An 18,204-nucleotide genomic window follows, 5' to 3' on the forward strand; every position below is an offset into this window, starting at 1 on the left:
GGCATGCAGGGCTCAGGGTGGACATGACGAATCTGTCACTTTCTTGTCCTGGACTGCGGGGCCCCCCAAAGTGCTGGACCCAGAGCGGTCACCACCCCACATGGACCTAGGAGCTCTGCGGCCCACCCGGGCAATTTAAAAGGGCCCGGTGCTCACGGAGCGGCATCGGCAGCAGCTGGGGGCCCCCAGGCCCTTTTAAATTGCCTAGGCCCCTGGGCAATTGCCCACTTTGCCCCCGCCCCCATTTGCAGGGCTGTGCACTGCAGATGAAATAGTGAGAAGAGCACAGAACAAAAAGCAGGCCTCAGCAGCACTGAGGAAGTGCAAGGTGAGAGGGACCCCAGAGCTCAGGCTGCAGCCCAAGTAGGGTTGGCAATTTTGGGTGGGCATATTCCTGAAGGTTTCATCACATGACAATCTTTAATTAAAGATTATTCTTTTAATTAATTGATTAAAATTGATTTTTCCAACATTTTTCTTGAAACATACTTAATATTTTTCAACCAGCTCTGGTTTAAAGTTATCAAATTGAATCACATTTCTTAAAATGAAATACTATGCTGTTTCAGTGCTTGTTCAAGGTCTGTTTGCACCCAGCTGTTGAGATTTTTCCCTATAGGTAATTTAGAGGAGCTACTTTGCTCAATAATCTTAAATCCTCCATTTTACTTAAGAAATGGTTACATCTTCACTAGAAAAGATATCGGGGTTGATTTGAAAGGCAGTTAGGGCCCAGATCCTCAAAGGTATTTAGGCACCTAACTCCCATAGACTTTCAGTGGGAGTTTAACTCTTTGAAAATCTCTCTAAATAGGTTAGAACAATGGACAGGAACCCAGTGAGAGTTTCTTTCTCTTGGTCTCTAGCTCTAGTCTATACCTTCTTGTATTTCACCCTAGTTTACAAAACTCTTCTTGTTCAACACCCCAATGATATGTTCAAATCTGTAAAAGTACATTGTATTGTAATTAGTTCTCACATAGACCTCCACCCATGATAAGTATGCTATTGTGGTATGTCTACATTGCAGTTAGACACCCACGGCTAATTCATGACAGCTGATTCGGGCTCATAGGATTTGGGCTAAGGAACTGTTTAATTGTGATGTAGATGTCCGGGCTTGGGTTTAGAGTTGCCAACCCTCCAGGATTGTCCTGGAGTTAAAATTATAGGTTTTGATGAATTTTTTTTGAAGGAAAAATTCCCCTAATATTTCTTGATTTCAAAAACCAAAAAGGACTTTTTTGTTTTTCCCTATTTTTTTTTCACCTTTTCTCTCCCCCTCTTCCTCTCTTTTCTTCCTGCCCCATTTTGCCACTGAAAAGGGGGAGGAGGAGGAGGAGAGAAAGGAGGGGAAAAAAACTGAAAAACGAAAACCTGAAAACAGAATTTTTTTAATTGTTGGTTTCAATTTTTTTTCTGTTTTCAGCCTTTCCACTTAAAAATGGGACATTGTTTAAACAAAATTCTGCAAAAGAATTTTTTTCTAAAAATACTCACTTTTTTTTAAAGAAAGTTTTGAACATAAAATTTCTACCAGCTCTACTTAAAACTATTAAGCAAAGTAACAATCCAATGCTCAGGACTTTGTGTTAACCCTTTATTAACTCTCTGCACAGCAAAGCTCAGCATTTTTCGAAGTTGAGAGTGCTGAACTGTTACCTACCAGTACCAATGCAAAACAGCGGTTCCATTTGGCTGCTTGCAGCTAAATCATTTCAAAGTGTAAAAGCAATGCTATTTCTGAATGGGCAATTATTGTCCTTTTGCCTCAAGCCATGAAATTAACTAATGTCCATTGCTTTTTAGATGATTAGTTAAAGAAATCATGTGGGAATTTACACTATCTCCAGTTCCTTCAAGCATGAAGAGGAATATCTACACTTGAGGTAGGTTTCAGAGTGGTAGTTGTGTTAGTCTGTATCAATAAAAACAATGGTGAGTCCTTGTGCCACAAGGACTCCTCGTTGTTTTTACACTTGAGGTAGAAATCAGACTAAGGATTCAAAGACTGGTACACTGACCCTTACAGCTCCATTATCACTATTAGTTTTGCTTCACCAGAGGATACTTCTGGTGGTCTTTATCTCACCCTGCCAGCCTACATTTGCTGTGACCCAAGCATATATAACAGTTACAGAGACTTTCAGATTTATATTCAGAAAGATGTAATAGTCATGTAAAAGATGTTTGGATCACTGACAATCTCACTACAAGCAGAGTGGCAAAGGATAGGATAACAAAGAATCAAGTCTTTTCAATTTTAAGGTAGTTAGTGCAGGTTGCCTGAAAGGAGAAAAACTAGTTTAGATATCTACTCAGAATGACATTACTGTGTGTGTGTGTGTGTGTGTGTGTGTGTGTGTGTGTGTGTGTGTGTGTGTGTGTGTGTGTGTGTGTGTGTGTGTGTGTGATAGATACAGCTCTCTTGACATAGAAAATCATAACAATGGGCCAAATCTTTTTTGTTATTCAGGCAAAACTCCCATTGAATCATTGGGACTCTTGCCTGAGTAAGAAAAGACTGCATGAGGAATTCAGAATTTGACATACCATTATTACTAACAATAATAATGAATGTCTCTAAAGCATTCACCACACTCTGATCAAGGCACTTGGGAGCTCCCCAACAATTTAAAATATGGAACAGCAGCAGATATATTTTTATCTATCACCAGATGTCTTTGTTTATTCTGTAGCCTAATGATGACAAAATAAAAAGACCGTGATTAATTAAGAGGAGCAGCGGCAGCCTAAAAATAGGCATGACTGGTTCAGAAGACCAAATTGCTTCTGAACAAGAAGAAATTTTAAGTAAAGGAAAGACAGCATTGATCCTTCTTAGGGGTTTCAGATACACCTCTACCCCGATATAATGCGACCCGATATAACACGAATTCGGATATAACGCAGTAAAGCAGTGCTCCGGAGGGGCGGGGGGGGGGGCTGCGCACTCCAGTGGATCAAAGCAAGTTCGATATAATGCGGTTTCACCTATAACGCAGTAAGATTTTTTGGCTCCCGAGGACAGCGTTATATCGAGGTAGAGGTATGTAACCCTTGGTGACAAGAACATTTCTATTGCGTGCGGTGACAGGAACTGAGTTTTCTGGATGGTACCAACAGTAATAATGCACTGGGTGGTCAGAGATCATAATACACTGCATTCAACATTTTTCTTATAAATATGAATTATTCACTAGAACAGGGCAATCTCAAGTTCATGCTCCCAAAGGCTTCAGGAAACAGATAGCCAATGCTTTGAGCACAGATTGACAATGCCATGTAAATAATTCACAAAACTTATGAAAAGCACAAATATATATTTTGTGTGTTATCAATCAGACCCATCCTACCAAAAGGAGGGAGACAGAGGTGGAAAAGAAGCTAACCATATTTACTGTGCTAGCAGGAAAACTTCAACTGTTTCAAAGTATTGCCACAGAGACCTGACATTAAAAAAAAAAATAAAAAATAAAAAAGCTAGAGAAAATGATGAATAGCTCAAAAAGCAGGAATTGCTGACATATTTAAAAACCATTGACACCAGAGTACTTATAACCCGTTTTGTGAATCATTTTAACCTTCAAGCTACTTTTAAAGTGATGTTAGCTTACATTCCTGACACCAAACCACGTATTCATCCTGAATTAGGCTTCATCAGCTGAATCACTTCTTGTAAAGTCAATCTTCACTACTTTTTGGTAAAGCAAGTATTTTCTGAAGATGTGAAAAAGCTTGAATAGCAAGAAATTTTCACTCACTCACTCAGAGAAAAGTACTGTGCATCTTGGATACAGACACCAACCTAATTAAAAAATACCACTATTTTCCATATAGAAATCATATTCTGCAGGTAGTCTCCACATAAAGACAACAGCCATCTTGTACACATTAAAATTCCACAGGACCATCTATATGTGTGACTGAAACTTCTAAAAAAGGATTCCTTCTCCCTTCACAACAGAAATACTAAAAACTACATTGTACCTATGAATAAGATGATCATTCATTTGTCTCATGAATTAACAAAGAGCTATAAGGAAGCTTGAAGTGTGTAATCCCTGTGTCTAGATCTGGGAGGTTTCCTTGGCAACAATGCACAAACAGCAGGGAATGTGTATGCATCCTCCAAACAGTATGTAACATGAGGGTACTGTTTTCTGGTCTCTACGGATATCTGTAAAGGAATGTGAAAAAAATATTCATCATTCTATAATATGCTCCTCAGAAAGAGCCAACAATTATGGCCAGCACACTATTTAGTAGTTTTTAAAATTAATAAGTGTGAGATTAAAAAGCTGTATTTCATTTTTTGAAGCAGAAGGAGGAATAATGCACAAAAACACAAATTTACTCTGGTTTTTGGTTTTGTTTGTTTGGCTTTGGGTCATACCAAATGACTCCTTCATTTGTATTTCAAATAGAATTTATACTGTGTTTGTGTCTCATTTCTTCATAACGCTGGTTAAACAAAAGTATGGTAATGTGGTAAAATTCTAACAGGCTTAATTAAGCAATAGGTCCTTCAAACAGGCTTAAATATGTTGATTTAAGTCTCTGCTGCCAAATGGCCTTACATGTATTTTTAAAAAACCCTACTTTCTAGAAAGAACTTTTGGAAGTCAGTGTGCCAGATTCTGATGCCAATTACAATGGCAAGATTCTGATCTCAAGTACCGCAGTGGAGATACTCTGGATTTATTCCAGAGCAACTGAGATGCAAATCTGGCTCTCTGTCTATATTTTCCAGTTGTTAGGAATGGATATGTAAAGGATTAGGTCATTCAGGATATGAAAATGATTCCTATAGTTCTCTGATAGATTAATTACCTTATTAACCAAACAAGTAGCAGCCGTATTTCATATGGAAATGTATCTCAAAAGAGTTAATTTTCTGTCTTAGTTGAACACTAAGCACTAGCACTGACACATTACTGCACAGAAACAAAAAGATGGGGATCTACCCTTGACAAATAAATTACCATATCAAATGGCATCTTTGACAGCCAGTCAGAATACTGGATGGCTGGCTGATCATGGCAATAATTCACTGCTGATGTAAGTCAGCATCCATTTGCTGAGCCTATTTACAGCAGTGATTAATTTGACCCCTTCTTTCTGATTGGCAAAAGCACACAACTGATACATTCTCAAGGTCATCCAGAATGCTACAGGTTAATGAGGATACAGTGCCTGGTCCAACTCCTAGTGAAATAAATGGGAGTTTTTGTATTAACTTGGAGGGGACCTCAATCAGGTCAACAGTGAAGTACTTACACACTGCTGCACCAGAGAGAAATGTATTTGGATCAATCTTGTGGCATAATACCCAGGAAGTTATGGCAAGAGAACACTATCACAGGACTAGCTGGCATTTCAAAACAAGTGTCACCTCTCTGTATCGCCATTTACATAGCCATAAGAGAGCATTTTCCTGTAGTACCATTCTAGTTCAATGATATTAACTTCTAAATATATGATAGCTTTCCCAAGAGCTAAGCAGTTGCTAATTAAGCTAAACTTGTTGCTCATAAATAAAACAATCCAGTTCACATACATCAACAAAGCTATGCAGACAGGGCCGGCTCTGGCTTTTTGGCTACCCCAAGCAAAAACAAAAAACAAAAAAAACGCGGCGGCCGGGGCGGAACAACAACAACAACAAAAAAGCGGCCGTGCCGCCCTAGGATTGGGCGGAATGCCGCCTCCTACAAGCTGCCACCCCAAGCACCAGCTTGCTTGGCTGGTGCCTGGAGCCAGCCCTGTATGTAGAGGCCAGATGTTCCATTTCACAGAGGATTTTGAGATTAATTCCAAATTGGAGCAAAACCCCACAATTTTGAAATTCTCTGTGAAGGAAAATTCTGAAAAAAAAGTTAGTTTCGGGTCATTCCAAATGCTTTGTTTCAACGAAATTAAAATGTTTCAACTTAGTTTTTAATGTTTGTATTATTTTGTCAAATATATTATAATGTAGAATATAATACAAGATAAAAAAATTAAAAATGAGAAACTGAAACATTTGTTCTGCTATTATCAAAATGGTACGTTAAGACATTGTCAGAACTTCTTTTTTAAAAAACAAAATTCCAGCTAAGTTGACTCAATTTGGTGAAGCATTTCTATTTCAACAGAACTGCATATTTGGATGGAATATGGTTTAGTCAAAATCTCTCTGACCATCTCCATACATCTGCTTTTTTAACCAATAAATCATTGCATAACCACCATAGAAAACGACAGGGCTACACAACAAGGAATGTAAAACTTTCTGTATAAAACCCAAAGATAAACCTGGAATACCCCCTAAGAATAAATAATAGGTTGGGGTAACATACATTTATCCTCTCAGTGAAGAAAAATGTGTAATATTTATTCAATATGTGAGATATTACCGTAGGTGCTTCCTCACCCGCAGGACAAATATCTTTCTCTCTAACTCAACAATGAATACATATAATTAAAATAACCTTGTTAAAAATAGCAAGTATGTGGATATGTCCCACAGAGTAGTGTCCTGACTGATATATGCCATTGTGCATAAATAATCTTAGTTTTAAAAAACTATTAGACTTATTGTTATATTTTCCATGCAATATAACACTTAAAGGGAAAAATGCTACCCTGTTTTGCACAGGCATGTAGAGTGTAGGGAGTCTTTTACTACCCAGTACACACATGCTGCAGTAGAGTAGGATTCCTACTTAAGACTAAAGAGAGGCCCAGCAGGGTTTGGGGGTATTGGCTACCACATCTACCATGCTTGCCAGCACACCCAAGGAAGTATGGTCAGATGTGGCCACCTATGATGTGAGACAACAACCTGAGCCAGCCAGGAATGAAAACTGGTCCTTTTCAGAGGAAAAGTAAAGTGCATCTGACAGTACTTAGATACAGGCCAATTCTATACTATCCTTCCCTGTGTGAAACATGTGAATATCTAATTTGTGCATGCATATATATAAAGACATCTAGCAAGACCCTGTGCTACTCTATCAAATCCCACTGCACATGCCCCTTTCATTGAGAACAGAGCACATGGGTTCAGATTCTGATACCCTTATACTAAGTGGTACCTAACTCCATCAATAGTCCCCTTAGCGTCAGTGATACTAGTTGGGGTCAAATCGTGAGCCCCTTACTCCCACTGGTATACCAAAATTCATATGAATAGTTCCACTGAATCATTGTAAAGTACTATTTTATGTGAATAGTCTGCCCCATGATGGGCATTCTCAACATCCAATGAAGAGCCCTAATGAAGACTCTATTTGCCAGTTTTGGAGTTAATGGCCGTGATTAATCCACATGCTGTGTTTAAGGTAATTACTTTCATTCAAATTTCACACACTTTGTTCCTTCTAAGGCAGGAAATAAACATATTAAACAGAAATCACATATTAAACACACACAATGTTTGCAATCTCTTTTCATAAAATTCCACACCCACAAAGCACAGGTTCCCTCACTTTCATTTTGTTCAAGGCTGCAGGGGACAAGAAACCAGACAGAGCGGTTGTGAAACCCTGGATCTAATAAGCACCTTCCAACGTATTCACTAAGTAAACACTTTTAAATGTCTCCAAAAATGCAGGTGTGCAAATTACTCCTAATACAGACAGAAGCTGTTTTTTCAGTATCCCCTCAACCACTGTTAAACCACTCCCCAACACACCCCCACTAGCATTTTTCAGCTAATAAAAGCTTTATGAGCTGAAAAGTTCCTTCAGGGTTTTTTTTCAGCTGCTAACTCATACCCTTCTAGCTACAGCATCATAACTCACTGTTACAATCCACTGGCGCTAATGTAACATACCAAGATCATGAGTAGCATGTTTTGTTTTTCCACCATGAAAGACAAGTCTCATATGACTTGCTCAATATGGTGGAAAATTACTAATATGATCAAATAATGCAGTGCAAGGATGTTTTTCCTGCCCATGTTGAGTCCCATTCCACACTGAGTGTAAGCAAAAGAGAATGGCATGAAGTTCTATACAAGTAAATAAAGTCTCAAGCACATTCCATTATGAAACTTGCACACAGTCATTTTTATGACAAAAAAGGGGATTTTCCCCATATATATATATATATATATTTCCTCATTAATTTGCACACCTGTCCTAGACCTGCCCATGTCCCATAGACTGTCAGAAAATGCCATGTTTTATATTTCTCATTAATTTGTGCACCTGCCTCAGATTCATTCACATGCCAGTGCATGGGCTGTTTGCCAATAAATTCTCTCATGGAAAACTGTTGTATTCTTATACAAATCAGCAGCTTAATCCATTCAGCTATATTCTCTCTCTTATCAGCATTTCAGCATAATTGCCAAAATATAACATAATGGGCTTGCTTTTCAGCCAGGCCTCAACTATCTTCTGTTTCCATGGGTGCAATTGTACACCTCTTTGTAACTGAAACTTCATTTATGCACCCACAATTAATTTCAGGCAAAAATACTTGCAGTTAGATGTTTAACTATTTAATTTGTGGACACACAAGAAGATAAGTCATTGTGGAGATGCTATCTCTGGTCATCTAGTCCAATATTTGAATTATACAAATATACATTTCTCATACATATATTTAAAATCAAAACTGGGACATATACTGTACTATATGAGGCTCTAATTTATGACAGTCTAGAATAACCTAATATCCTAGTCAATATTTTTAATTCAGTTTCATTCAATCTAGTCAATATTCCACATCATTCCTATGTGGGTCTATAATAAATAATAATAATAATGTTCCATACATCTATAACACACACTTTCTAAAGACATCAAAGTGCTTTAACAAAGCTGGTGGCAGATTATGGCTGACCCATGTGCAGTTTTGAAGCTGAGAGGAAAGGTGCAAAAACCTTTCCCCATTCCACCTCCCACAGAGGCTGACCATAGGCACAGTCACTAGCTCAGGAAAGCAAGGGAGTTCCTTCTGCTACAATTCACTAGGACTCTAGCCACCCCAAGGGAGCCATATACAAGTGCGTGGGGGGGGGGGAAGCTACAGCAAAATAATGCACATTGGAAAACATAATCCCAACTATTCATACAAAATGATGGGATCTAAATTAGCAGATACCACTCAAGACAGATCTTTGTGTCACTGTGAATAGTTCTCTGTAAACATCTGCTCAGAGTGTAGGAGGAGTTAAAACAGTTAACAGAATGATAGGAACCATTAAGAAAGGGATAGATAATATGAAGAAAATATCACAATGCCATTATATACATCCATGGTACACCCACACCTTGAATAACACATGTAGTTCTGGTTGCCCCATCTCAAAAAAGATAGATTAGAATTGAAAAGGTACAGAGAAGGGCAATGAAAAGGAGTAAGAGTATGGAACAACTTCCATATGAGGAGAGATTAAACAGACTTCTCAGCTTGGAAAAGAAATGACTAAGGAGAGATATGATAAAGATCTATAAACTCATGAATGATGGGGAGAAAGCGAATAAGGAAGTGTTACTTACTCCTTCACAAAACACAAGAACCAGGGGTTACATAATGAAATTAATAAACAGCAGGTTTAAAATACACAAAAGGAAGTACTTCACACAATGTACAGTCAACTCAATGTCAGGGAATGTTGTGAAGGCCAAAACTATAAAGGGGTTCAAAAAAGAATTAAACAAGTTCATGGAGGATAGATCCATCAATGGTTATTAAGCAGAGTGGTCTTGGATGCAATGTCATTCTCTGAGTGTCCCTAGCCTCTGACTGCCAGAAGCTGAGAATGTGCGACAGGGGATGGATCACTTGATGATTTCCTATTCTTTCATTCCTTCTGATGCACCTGGCATTGGCCACTGTCGGAAAACAGGATACTGGGCTAGCTGGACCATTGGTCTGACCCAGTGTGGGCATTTTATGTTCTTATGTAATTCTGCTTCCAAGATACAATTCCACTCAGTGCTACCACTTAAGTCAGGTAACCCCAAATTACTCCCTTAATGAGGGGCAAAAGGCAAAATAGAGCTCATAACTAATTAAAACTAACAACACCTGTATGAGGTATTTAACTGTTATTATGCCCACTTTACAGATAGTGAAACTGAGTTGCAGAGATTGGTATTTCATCATGTTAGCATAATAGCAAGCTTCCACTGTACCGGACTAGTCAGATCAGTGATATGAAACAAAACATACTATTCTACTTCCATAGAGTCCTGTTCTTCTATTGAGGTGAACTATTGTTTCCAGCACAAACATATCCTGAAGAAAAGGAGGCAAAGGAAGGTATAGAACTGTCTCACACAAATGTACCAATACTACTGAGGAGACATTTATATACAATAGCTTGAACTATACATACCTCAGCTCACCTTGTAATTGTTTTGCTATTTATATATAAGAGCTATTCTTTTCAGGACTTGATAAGAAAGTTGCTATTTGCAAGGAGATATTTACACTTTTTGTACTTCAAAATCCTGGCGGGGTTTGTTCCATCCCTAGTTTATTGTTGTGTTTAACAGTGTTAAAATATATTTTATTAAAAATATGCTAATGCAAATGAGGACAAACATTGTTTACTAAAGGTAACTGTAATTCTGAATACTGTTTCCTGTGATCCCTTAGCTGAGAACCAACAAGTCAATGACACTGTTTTATATAGTTCCCTGATGATTATGAATCAACTTTCATTGCAAAGCATATCAGAAAAAATGGATTGTATCATGTTCTGTAGTAACTAACTTCTGTGTTAGTAATCTCTGTCAAATTGTCTCCTCCGTAACACTTACTGTATGTATTTCCTTTAGAATAAAAGAAAGTTTATGTACTAAGAAGCGGTGAATTGAAAATGTGCTTGATGGGATCTTGCATTTCCAGTATTTGTGTGGAATGAAAAAAAAATGGTCAGAATGCTCAAAAGAAAAGCACATTTAGGGGCAGTTATCGATTAGCTGTCTAAGGCTGGGAAATTCACATACAGTGGTTGTCAGATTTGAAAACAGGCAGTAGGGAGAAGGGAAACAAACTTCCATGCTAATCCTGCACTAAAAAGATGGTAAAATCCCTTCTTTTTGAACACAGTAGAGAAATTGCCATTTGGGGAATTCCACCTTATTTTACAGAAAGAGTTTTTGATTCAAACATGGTAGAATAAACCATCGTTAGTGACAAAATTTTAAAACTCCATGGCTTCAACCACTGACACACATACCCACAAACGTACACAAATACACATAGAGAGATTTAAAAAGTTTGAAACTCTAACAGAAGGTAAAGTTTGAAGAAATTCTGCTCCAAGGGCTAGATCATTAGTATGAGATCTGGCCCACAGAAAATGACTGCACACTCTTGTGTTGCCCCTGGAGCATCGCAGGAGGGACTTGTGACTCAGGGAATCACAGCACTCCTCTTCCCCTGACTGCTGATGCACCTCAGAAAGAATGAACTGAGACCTGCCTCAGCATACGCTCCTGTTGCCCTGGCATACTGTCATCTTGGGGGAGGAGTCAAGGCTACACTCACTCCCCAAACCCTCCCACCCTTCCTGACCCCAGGCATGAGGGAAGGATATAGTATCTCTGTGAAGATTGCGTCCTCCCATGCACAGTAAGCTGTGGTATTGTTACACTAGTGCATACAAGTAAATGGCCTCTTCTACTCCACAATCTGGTCCTTAGATAGCGAGTTGATTTAATCGAACTTTCATGAATTCAAAAGTATTTTGTATCTGACTTAAATCCAATCCACATACCGTAATCATTTGATGTGGCTCATCAGAGTGTCTCGTCTAATTGTGACTTCCTAAATATAGGCACTAGGCAGAACACAAACCCACAATGCTGCTAATGTGTCACATATTCCAGTAACAAAAGTACTGCTCAATTAAAAAAAAAAATCATGTAATCCTTTCCAGTCTAGTTTTTTATATTAAGCCCCAATTGTTTACAATGTATTTGTCAAGATTATGCAGTTTAATTATTGTAGATATATAGTATAAAATAAGCAAAAGTAAAAAATTGCACTCTGTACAAGCTCTGCTAACTATACTGTACTACTTTTGCCTTTTGATTGGTGCACACAACTCTATTAGGTCCCAAACCAACTCCCACTGAAATCAATAAAAGGACTGGCATTAATTATAATGGGAGTTGGATCAGGTTCTTAACACTAATGGTAGTTATGGTCATGAATAAGTGGGAAATTAATCCTCTAAGTAATCATACAGAAGGCATCATATTCAGCTAGGCTAAAAGAAAAATAAAATGTATATTTTTCTGGAAAAAATCATTATAAATGAATTAAACATAGTATGAAATTCAACAAACCCTACAATATACCTCGATTAATATACCCTTTTCTCAACACTTTCATATCTCTTTTTTTGAAACTTAATACTATACGAAAGATCTCAAGTAATGGCCAGTTGTCTGATACAACATTTTAATTCAGGAATTGGTAGCTTAATTCAATGCTAGTTTAGTTCAATGTAGTTTTGCAGTTTCTGTTCTGGAAACCCATGGAATTAAAGCTGCATATGCAAATACAGTGCCTTCAGCTAAAAAACTTTATGAACTTGTGCAAATTATGGTAATTTGCATCACGGACTCAGGAAAATGATGATGATACACCATGGCAAATATCCTGCCCCCCAAATGCCACAACATCCACCTGTGGATGTAACAGATGTTCCCAAATGTTTTAGCTAACCACACTGTAAATAGCATTGTTAATGGCTACAGACAAATGGAATGTTAATGCTGTCTAATGCTACATTTAAGAGTAGTAATGTATGGCATGGAAACTGTGAAATTCAAATGCTTTGTGTCACAGATAAGCAAAGTCCAATCAGTGATTTGAGTACATCGTGTGACAAACACCATTCTTATGACTCCCAATAATAAGTACAATACACTTGCACCTTTTTAAATCAATAGTGAATTTGACTCAAAGACAATTATAATGTACATTTCTAAATTATCTTAAATAATTAGTACCAATATATACATAGAAAAACTTTAAAAACTCCTGTTTAGACAAAGCTGTGCTTCAAAGAATAACTCCTGGTATATTGTGAAACATTACTATTATGGCAAACTGTATGGACATGGGTCATAGGTCTAAAGGGCAAACTCTTACCTGTATCATTGCCTGTAATGGCAATAAAAACCACTGTTATGTCAGATATATTTTTCATGTCTGTTTCAAGAACTGGAATAGAGGGAGACACTTCCTGAGGTTCTAAAACCTCTGTGGTTTCCTCAACTTTGGGTGGTCTGGTAGGTCGTGCAACTGCAGTGGCACTTGATGATGTGAAATATTCTTTATCAATTTCTGGTTCCACTGTCTTGCCTGTCAGACCATCATCAGTAGTGGTTTTACTGGGAGAAATAGATTCATCAATTATTACCATGTCTATGCTTGTTTCCTCCTCATCTTCCCTGTCAATTTTAGGTCGCGGCGTTTTAGTAACAAAGGACTTGGTAGTTGAAGTTGGTTGGATTTTGTCTACTGCACTTAGAACTGTTGTTTTATCTGTTCCAATAGTTGAAAATATAATTGGTTCTGTTCCTTTAGGTTCCTCCAATATTCCTGAACCTTCCAGACTATGGGTTGTAAAATTTTCCACTTTTTTCACAGAAGTAGATTTCTCAATCTGATGAGTAATACCTTCTGGTGCAGAAGGACTTGTAGGCACTGTATGTGAAGGTAACTCAGATTCCCAACTCACCACACTGCTGTCTTCTGTTTCATTTTCTTTTTTGATGCGTGGTACTCCACCTTCATTTACTTCAGTTTCAGTGATTGGTGGTACTGCCATAAATTCAGTGGTCTTTACTTTGTGTTCAGTAACAGCATCAACTTTTGGAGACAGTACAAGCTGTCTGGTCCCAGTGGTTGTTTCACCGGATGCTAGAACTTTTTCATAATCACTTATATTTATACCAGGCACGAAAACTTCTGTAGTTGTACGTATTTCATCATACGCTGATCCTTCAGTAATTATGTCCACGTCCTGCCCTTCAGTAATAGCTGTGTGAGCCAATTCAGGTTCTAAAGTTGTCTTTTGTTCATATATTTGAACAAATGTCACAGGCACCTTAGAAGTAGTTGCAGTAGAATCAGTGGCAGTAACCAGTTGCTCTATAGTAATTCCATATGGTTTTCCTTCCACTGTTTCTTCAGTAATTTGGATCACATCTTGTCTTTCAGTAATAGTTGCCTGAGCAGATTCAGATTTAGATACAACTTCCTGATCATCTGTTTCCACGTGTACTTGAGTAGATGTCACATCCATTTTAGAAATGGATGCTGTGGACTCCGTGGCAGTAACCATTTGTACCATAGCTTCACCTTTGGTAGAGTGTTCCTTTTGAAATACTGTTCCTTCTTTATCTTGAGTTTCCACATGTGGGTGAATTGTAGTTATTGCTCTGGAGATTCCTAGATCTTGGTCCTGCTCGATAGTACTTCCTTCCTCAGTCAAATCATCTTGTTGCCCTCCTGTTCCTGCACTAGGTACAACCTTTTTTTCATATGCTTTTACAGTAGTGGATGTCATTGCAGATGATTCTTCTTTAATGATTGTTCCACTACTTATCTGGCCACCCTCCCTGACTGCATATTTTGTGACCTCTTTATCTGTAAATGTAAGGTCTTCAGTAAATAGTGCTTTTTCAGTGGTCTCTTCTGGTTTCATTTCTGGTGTAGGAGCAAATGTTCTCATAGTATCATGATACCTTGAAACAACATCTGCATGTTCTGTAAAACCTTCTGTCGGTTGTACTTTGTCACTCACTTCCTTGACAGGGGGCCTGGCAGTTGGTAATTTTGTAGCTTTTGATGCTGGCACCGATGGCAGAAAGGGCTTTATTGTTGCATTGCTTTCATCCAGCGATATTTTTGATACTGTGATCACTTCCAGTTCTATAGCTCTGCGAGTGGGGTAGACACTTGTAATATCTTTACCCCGATCTATATCAGCTGATATAGCTTTAAGTTCTTCATCAGTTTTTGTTTCTGTTGGCTCAACACTTATCTTAGTTTTATCTTTTGCTGTTGAAATTGCTGCTTCAGGGTGCTTTGTATGTTCTACAATATAAATTTGCCCTGGAGAAGCTGTAGAAATTTCCATTCCAGAGATACCATCTCCTGTTCTTAAAGCTCCATATGTTTTCACATAATGAAGCAAATCTTCTGTCACATTTTCCTGATTTTTATCAGTAGGTAGTGGAGTGCTTGAAACTTGAGGAGCAAGTGTGAATTTCTCACTAGCAACATGTCCCTTAGGGTCTGTTTTGTCCTTATCAGAGTCAGGAATAACTGCTGTGATATAGGGGGCTGTAACATCAATTGTTCTCAATTCTGTCTCTCTAGTTTTTTCTAAGATGATTGACCCTTCTATTTCAGCAAACTCTCTCACAGGGGTTTGCACTGAGGCATTTGCCAATGTTCTCATTGGGCCCACCTCTATTTGTTCAATCTGACTTTCAACAGTTTGTGTATTTTCAATTTCAACATCTTCCCATGAATCTGTGATTGGAAGTGATGTGGGAATCGCACTTGTAGCTGCTCTATGTTCTGAAATGATTGAGGACAAATAAACTTCCTCTCTGATTTTAGACATATCTGATTTCTTAGATAATTCTGCTGCAGAATAAGTGTGCTCCAACTCCTTTTGTATAGGTGTACTCACTGCTAGCCTAGGTGTAGCATCAGCTTTAGTCATGTCCAATGATTCAGAAGTATCTACTTTGCCATCTGTGACAATCTGAGGTAGAATAGTGGTTAACTTAATGTTCTCCTTAGGCATCTTCTCTTCTTTTTTCTCACCCCCTCTGGTAGTTAGTATTGGATCTTCCTTTTTGCTTTCCAGGATCACTTTTTCCAAAGATGGGATCTTTGTTTTGGTGACAACTGATTCAGTGATTAAACTATCAGAGATATCGGGTTTAAGAGTAGCTATGCCAGGTATTGGTTTTAGTTCTGTTAACGGATTGGCTGGCCCACTTTCCATAGGAATGTCCAGCTCAACAGATGCAGACTCTGATATATTTTGTTTACCTAAAAAAAGATGTTAAAGAATCAGTTAGAAAGGGTATAAATAAACCCATTTTTATACTTTTCTGAGACAAACTAAATGTTAAACCTGAACAGAATGAATGAAAGCGACAAAATGTTTTAGAGAAAGGTTATGAATTCAGTACAGCTTTAAATACCAGCATAAAAACAATGTATTACAATGTCACAAGATTTGCTTGAGTTCATACACTATACACTAGATTAGGGCTGAAGGTGAGAACAGTATTTTTTCACTGAATGGCTTTAATTAATTTGCCTTTAGCCAAAGTATTTGTCTCCCAGGTTTTGTTTTGTTTTAATTTAGAGATGCTATTGAGTGTTTTTAAGTAACGGAAGGAAATTAAATGTTATTACTTTTAGTTTAGGATACAATATTATTCATAAAAGTCCTGTCTTTGGCTCCCTGAGCTGGAAGTGCTGTGAGGGCAGCATCCTCAGACCTGGGGGAGGGAATCTCTTGCCTTGCTGAACAACAACAAAAGCAGGAGCAAAAAAGCAAAGTCAGTAATAATAGTTTCATAGTGCTATATTAACATTATCAGAGGTCTTCATACAACATAATGTCAACAAAATACAAACATATTGCTCTTTATTGTACTGACTGAAATGCTGAATTTGAATCTTTCATTTCATACTCTTGCCAACCGACTCCCGGTTAAAGGAAGAGATGTTTCCCATTTCCCCTGGTGCCTTTATGCTATGCTATGTATTAGTTGTATTGCAAATGTCATGGGTGTTTTTTCAAGGCTTACTTTAGCATACAATTCACATGTATAACAGGAAGTAAAATACCAGCTCAGTATATTTTCAGCACATAATTACAAATCACAAAAAGGAACCCTGACAGCACAGGAGTGTACTTAGGCAACAGAAACTAACATGCCATCCTAAAACACTATATTATAATGTCACAAGATTTGCTGTAATCCGTGTAAACTATACTCCGAGGCATTTAGATTAGGTCTGAAAGTGAGAACAATAGTCCACCGAGGTCCAAAAAATACCCACAGGTAGGATCAGAAACCTTGTATTGCAATGAAGTTGACTTTTGGAAAATACTTTAAAAAGGCATAATCCTGCTTCCCTTCACACACAAAACTGGGAGCATTATATATGAAAGGACAACAGGATCAGGCCCTTTAAAACACCAAAACAATAAGGGGACAGCAGTTGTGGATCAAGAGTGGAGTATGGCCTTTAGAGTCACCATTAGGACATAGACAATTTCAAGATTTTTAGTACATAAATATGTCAGCACTAACTATCCCAGCACAACACAATTGAACCTACAGCCTCTTTCATATGAAAGCACTGCTAAGTATCTAATCAGGTAATTAAAATCCTTACACAAACATGCAAGAAATTTATATAGTTACAATGTTTTAGGAAGACAGGCACAAAGGCCAAAAGCTGGGTTTCAGAGTTAATGAATGAGCTCAGGGAAACTCAAAGACTCAGCATATGATATGAAAATTTTATCATTCCTACTTGAGGGTCAGGGGTCAGGGAGAAAGATGAGGTTTGAGATAAGATTCAGAGAGTCACATTTACAGAAAGGAGATATTCCAAAGGATGGAGCAAAGAAGAATCTACTATCCACTAAGACATCCAGAATTTAAGAGCAAAGCGAAAAATTGTTAAAACAGGTAATGGGACAGGCAGAGAAGGGGAAGAAGTTAAGGCAGAATATAGGAATATGCAAATTGAGCACATCCATTTGTTTAATGCTCAAGAGTACCCAATACATATGTACATATCAGGTATTTTCACATGCACATGGCTAATTAGATGTCTCTCAGGGTTTGTCTACACTTACAGCACTGAAATGGTACAGCTGCACTGGTGCAGCTGCGCCTCTGTAGCACTTAATGAAGATAACTACTTTTTGCCAACAGAAGAGCTTCTCCCATTGGTGTAGATACTCTGCCTCCCTGAGAAGCAATTGCTATGACGATGGGAGAAGCCCTCCACTCCCCTGAGCAACCATGTAGTTATACCAAGTGTAGACCAGGGCGTAGGCATTTGTTCATGCATATAAGATATTTGTGTGCATAAACTAGGTCTACACAAATGTAGGTCTGAAGTTTCACACACCTAATTTTGAAACGTTGCCCTTACAGTTAAACTTTTAGATTATACGCTGAAATGGAC

General features: G+C 38.0%; 1 protein-coding gene across 3 annotated transcripts in view; it reads right to left on the bottom strand.

Moving 5' to 3' along the window:
- The window catches only part of VCAN (versican), a 139,016-nt gene that overhangs the window by 57,035 nt on the left and 63,777 nt on the right, over positions 1-18,204 (bottom strand). For 2 of the 3 annotated variants that reach the window (XM_054031894.1, XM_054031892.1), the window contains exon 7: positions 13,111-16,035. The exons of the other annotated variant lie outside the window; for it this stretch is intronic. In XM_054031894.1, the coding sequence (XP_053887869.1) occupies positions 13,111-16,035 (2,925 nt within the window). The remainder of the gene's footprint in view (positions 1-13,110; positions 16,036-18,204) is intronic. 3 annotated transcript variants of the gene reach the window in all.

Source organism: Malaclemys terrapin, chromosome 6 (genome assembly GCF_027887155.1).
Source record: "Malaclemys terrapin pileata isolate rMalTer1 chromosome 6, rMalTer1.hap1, whole genome shotgun sequence".
NCBI lineage: Eukaryota > Metazoa > Chordata > Testudines > Emydidae > Malaclemys > Malaclemys terrapin.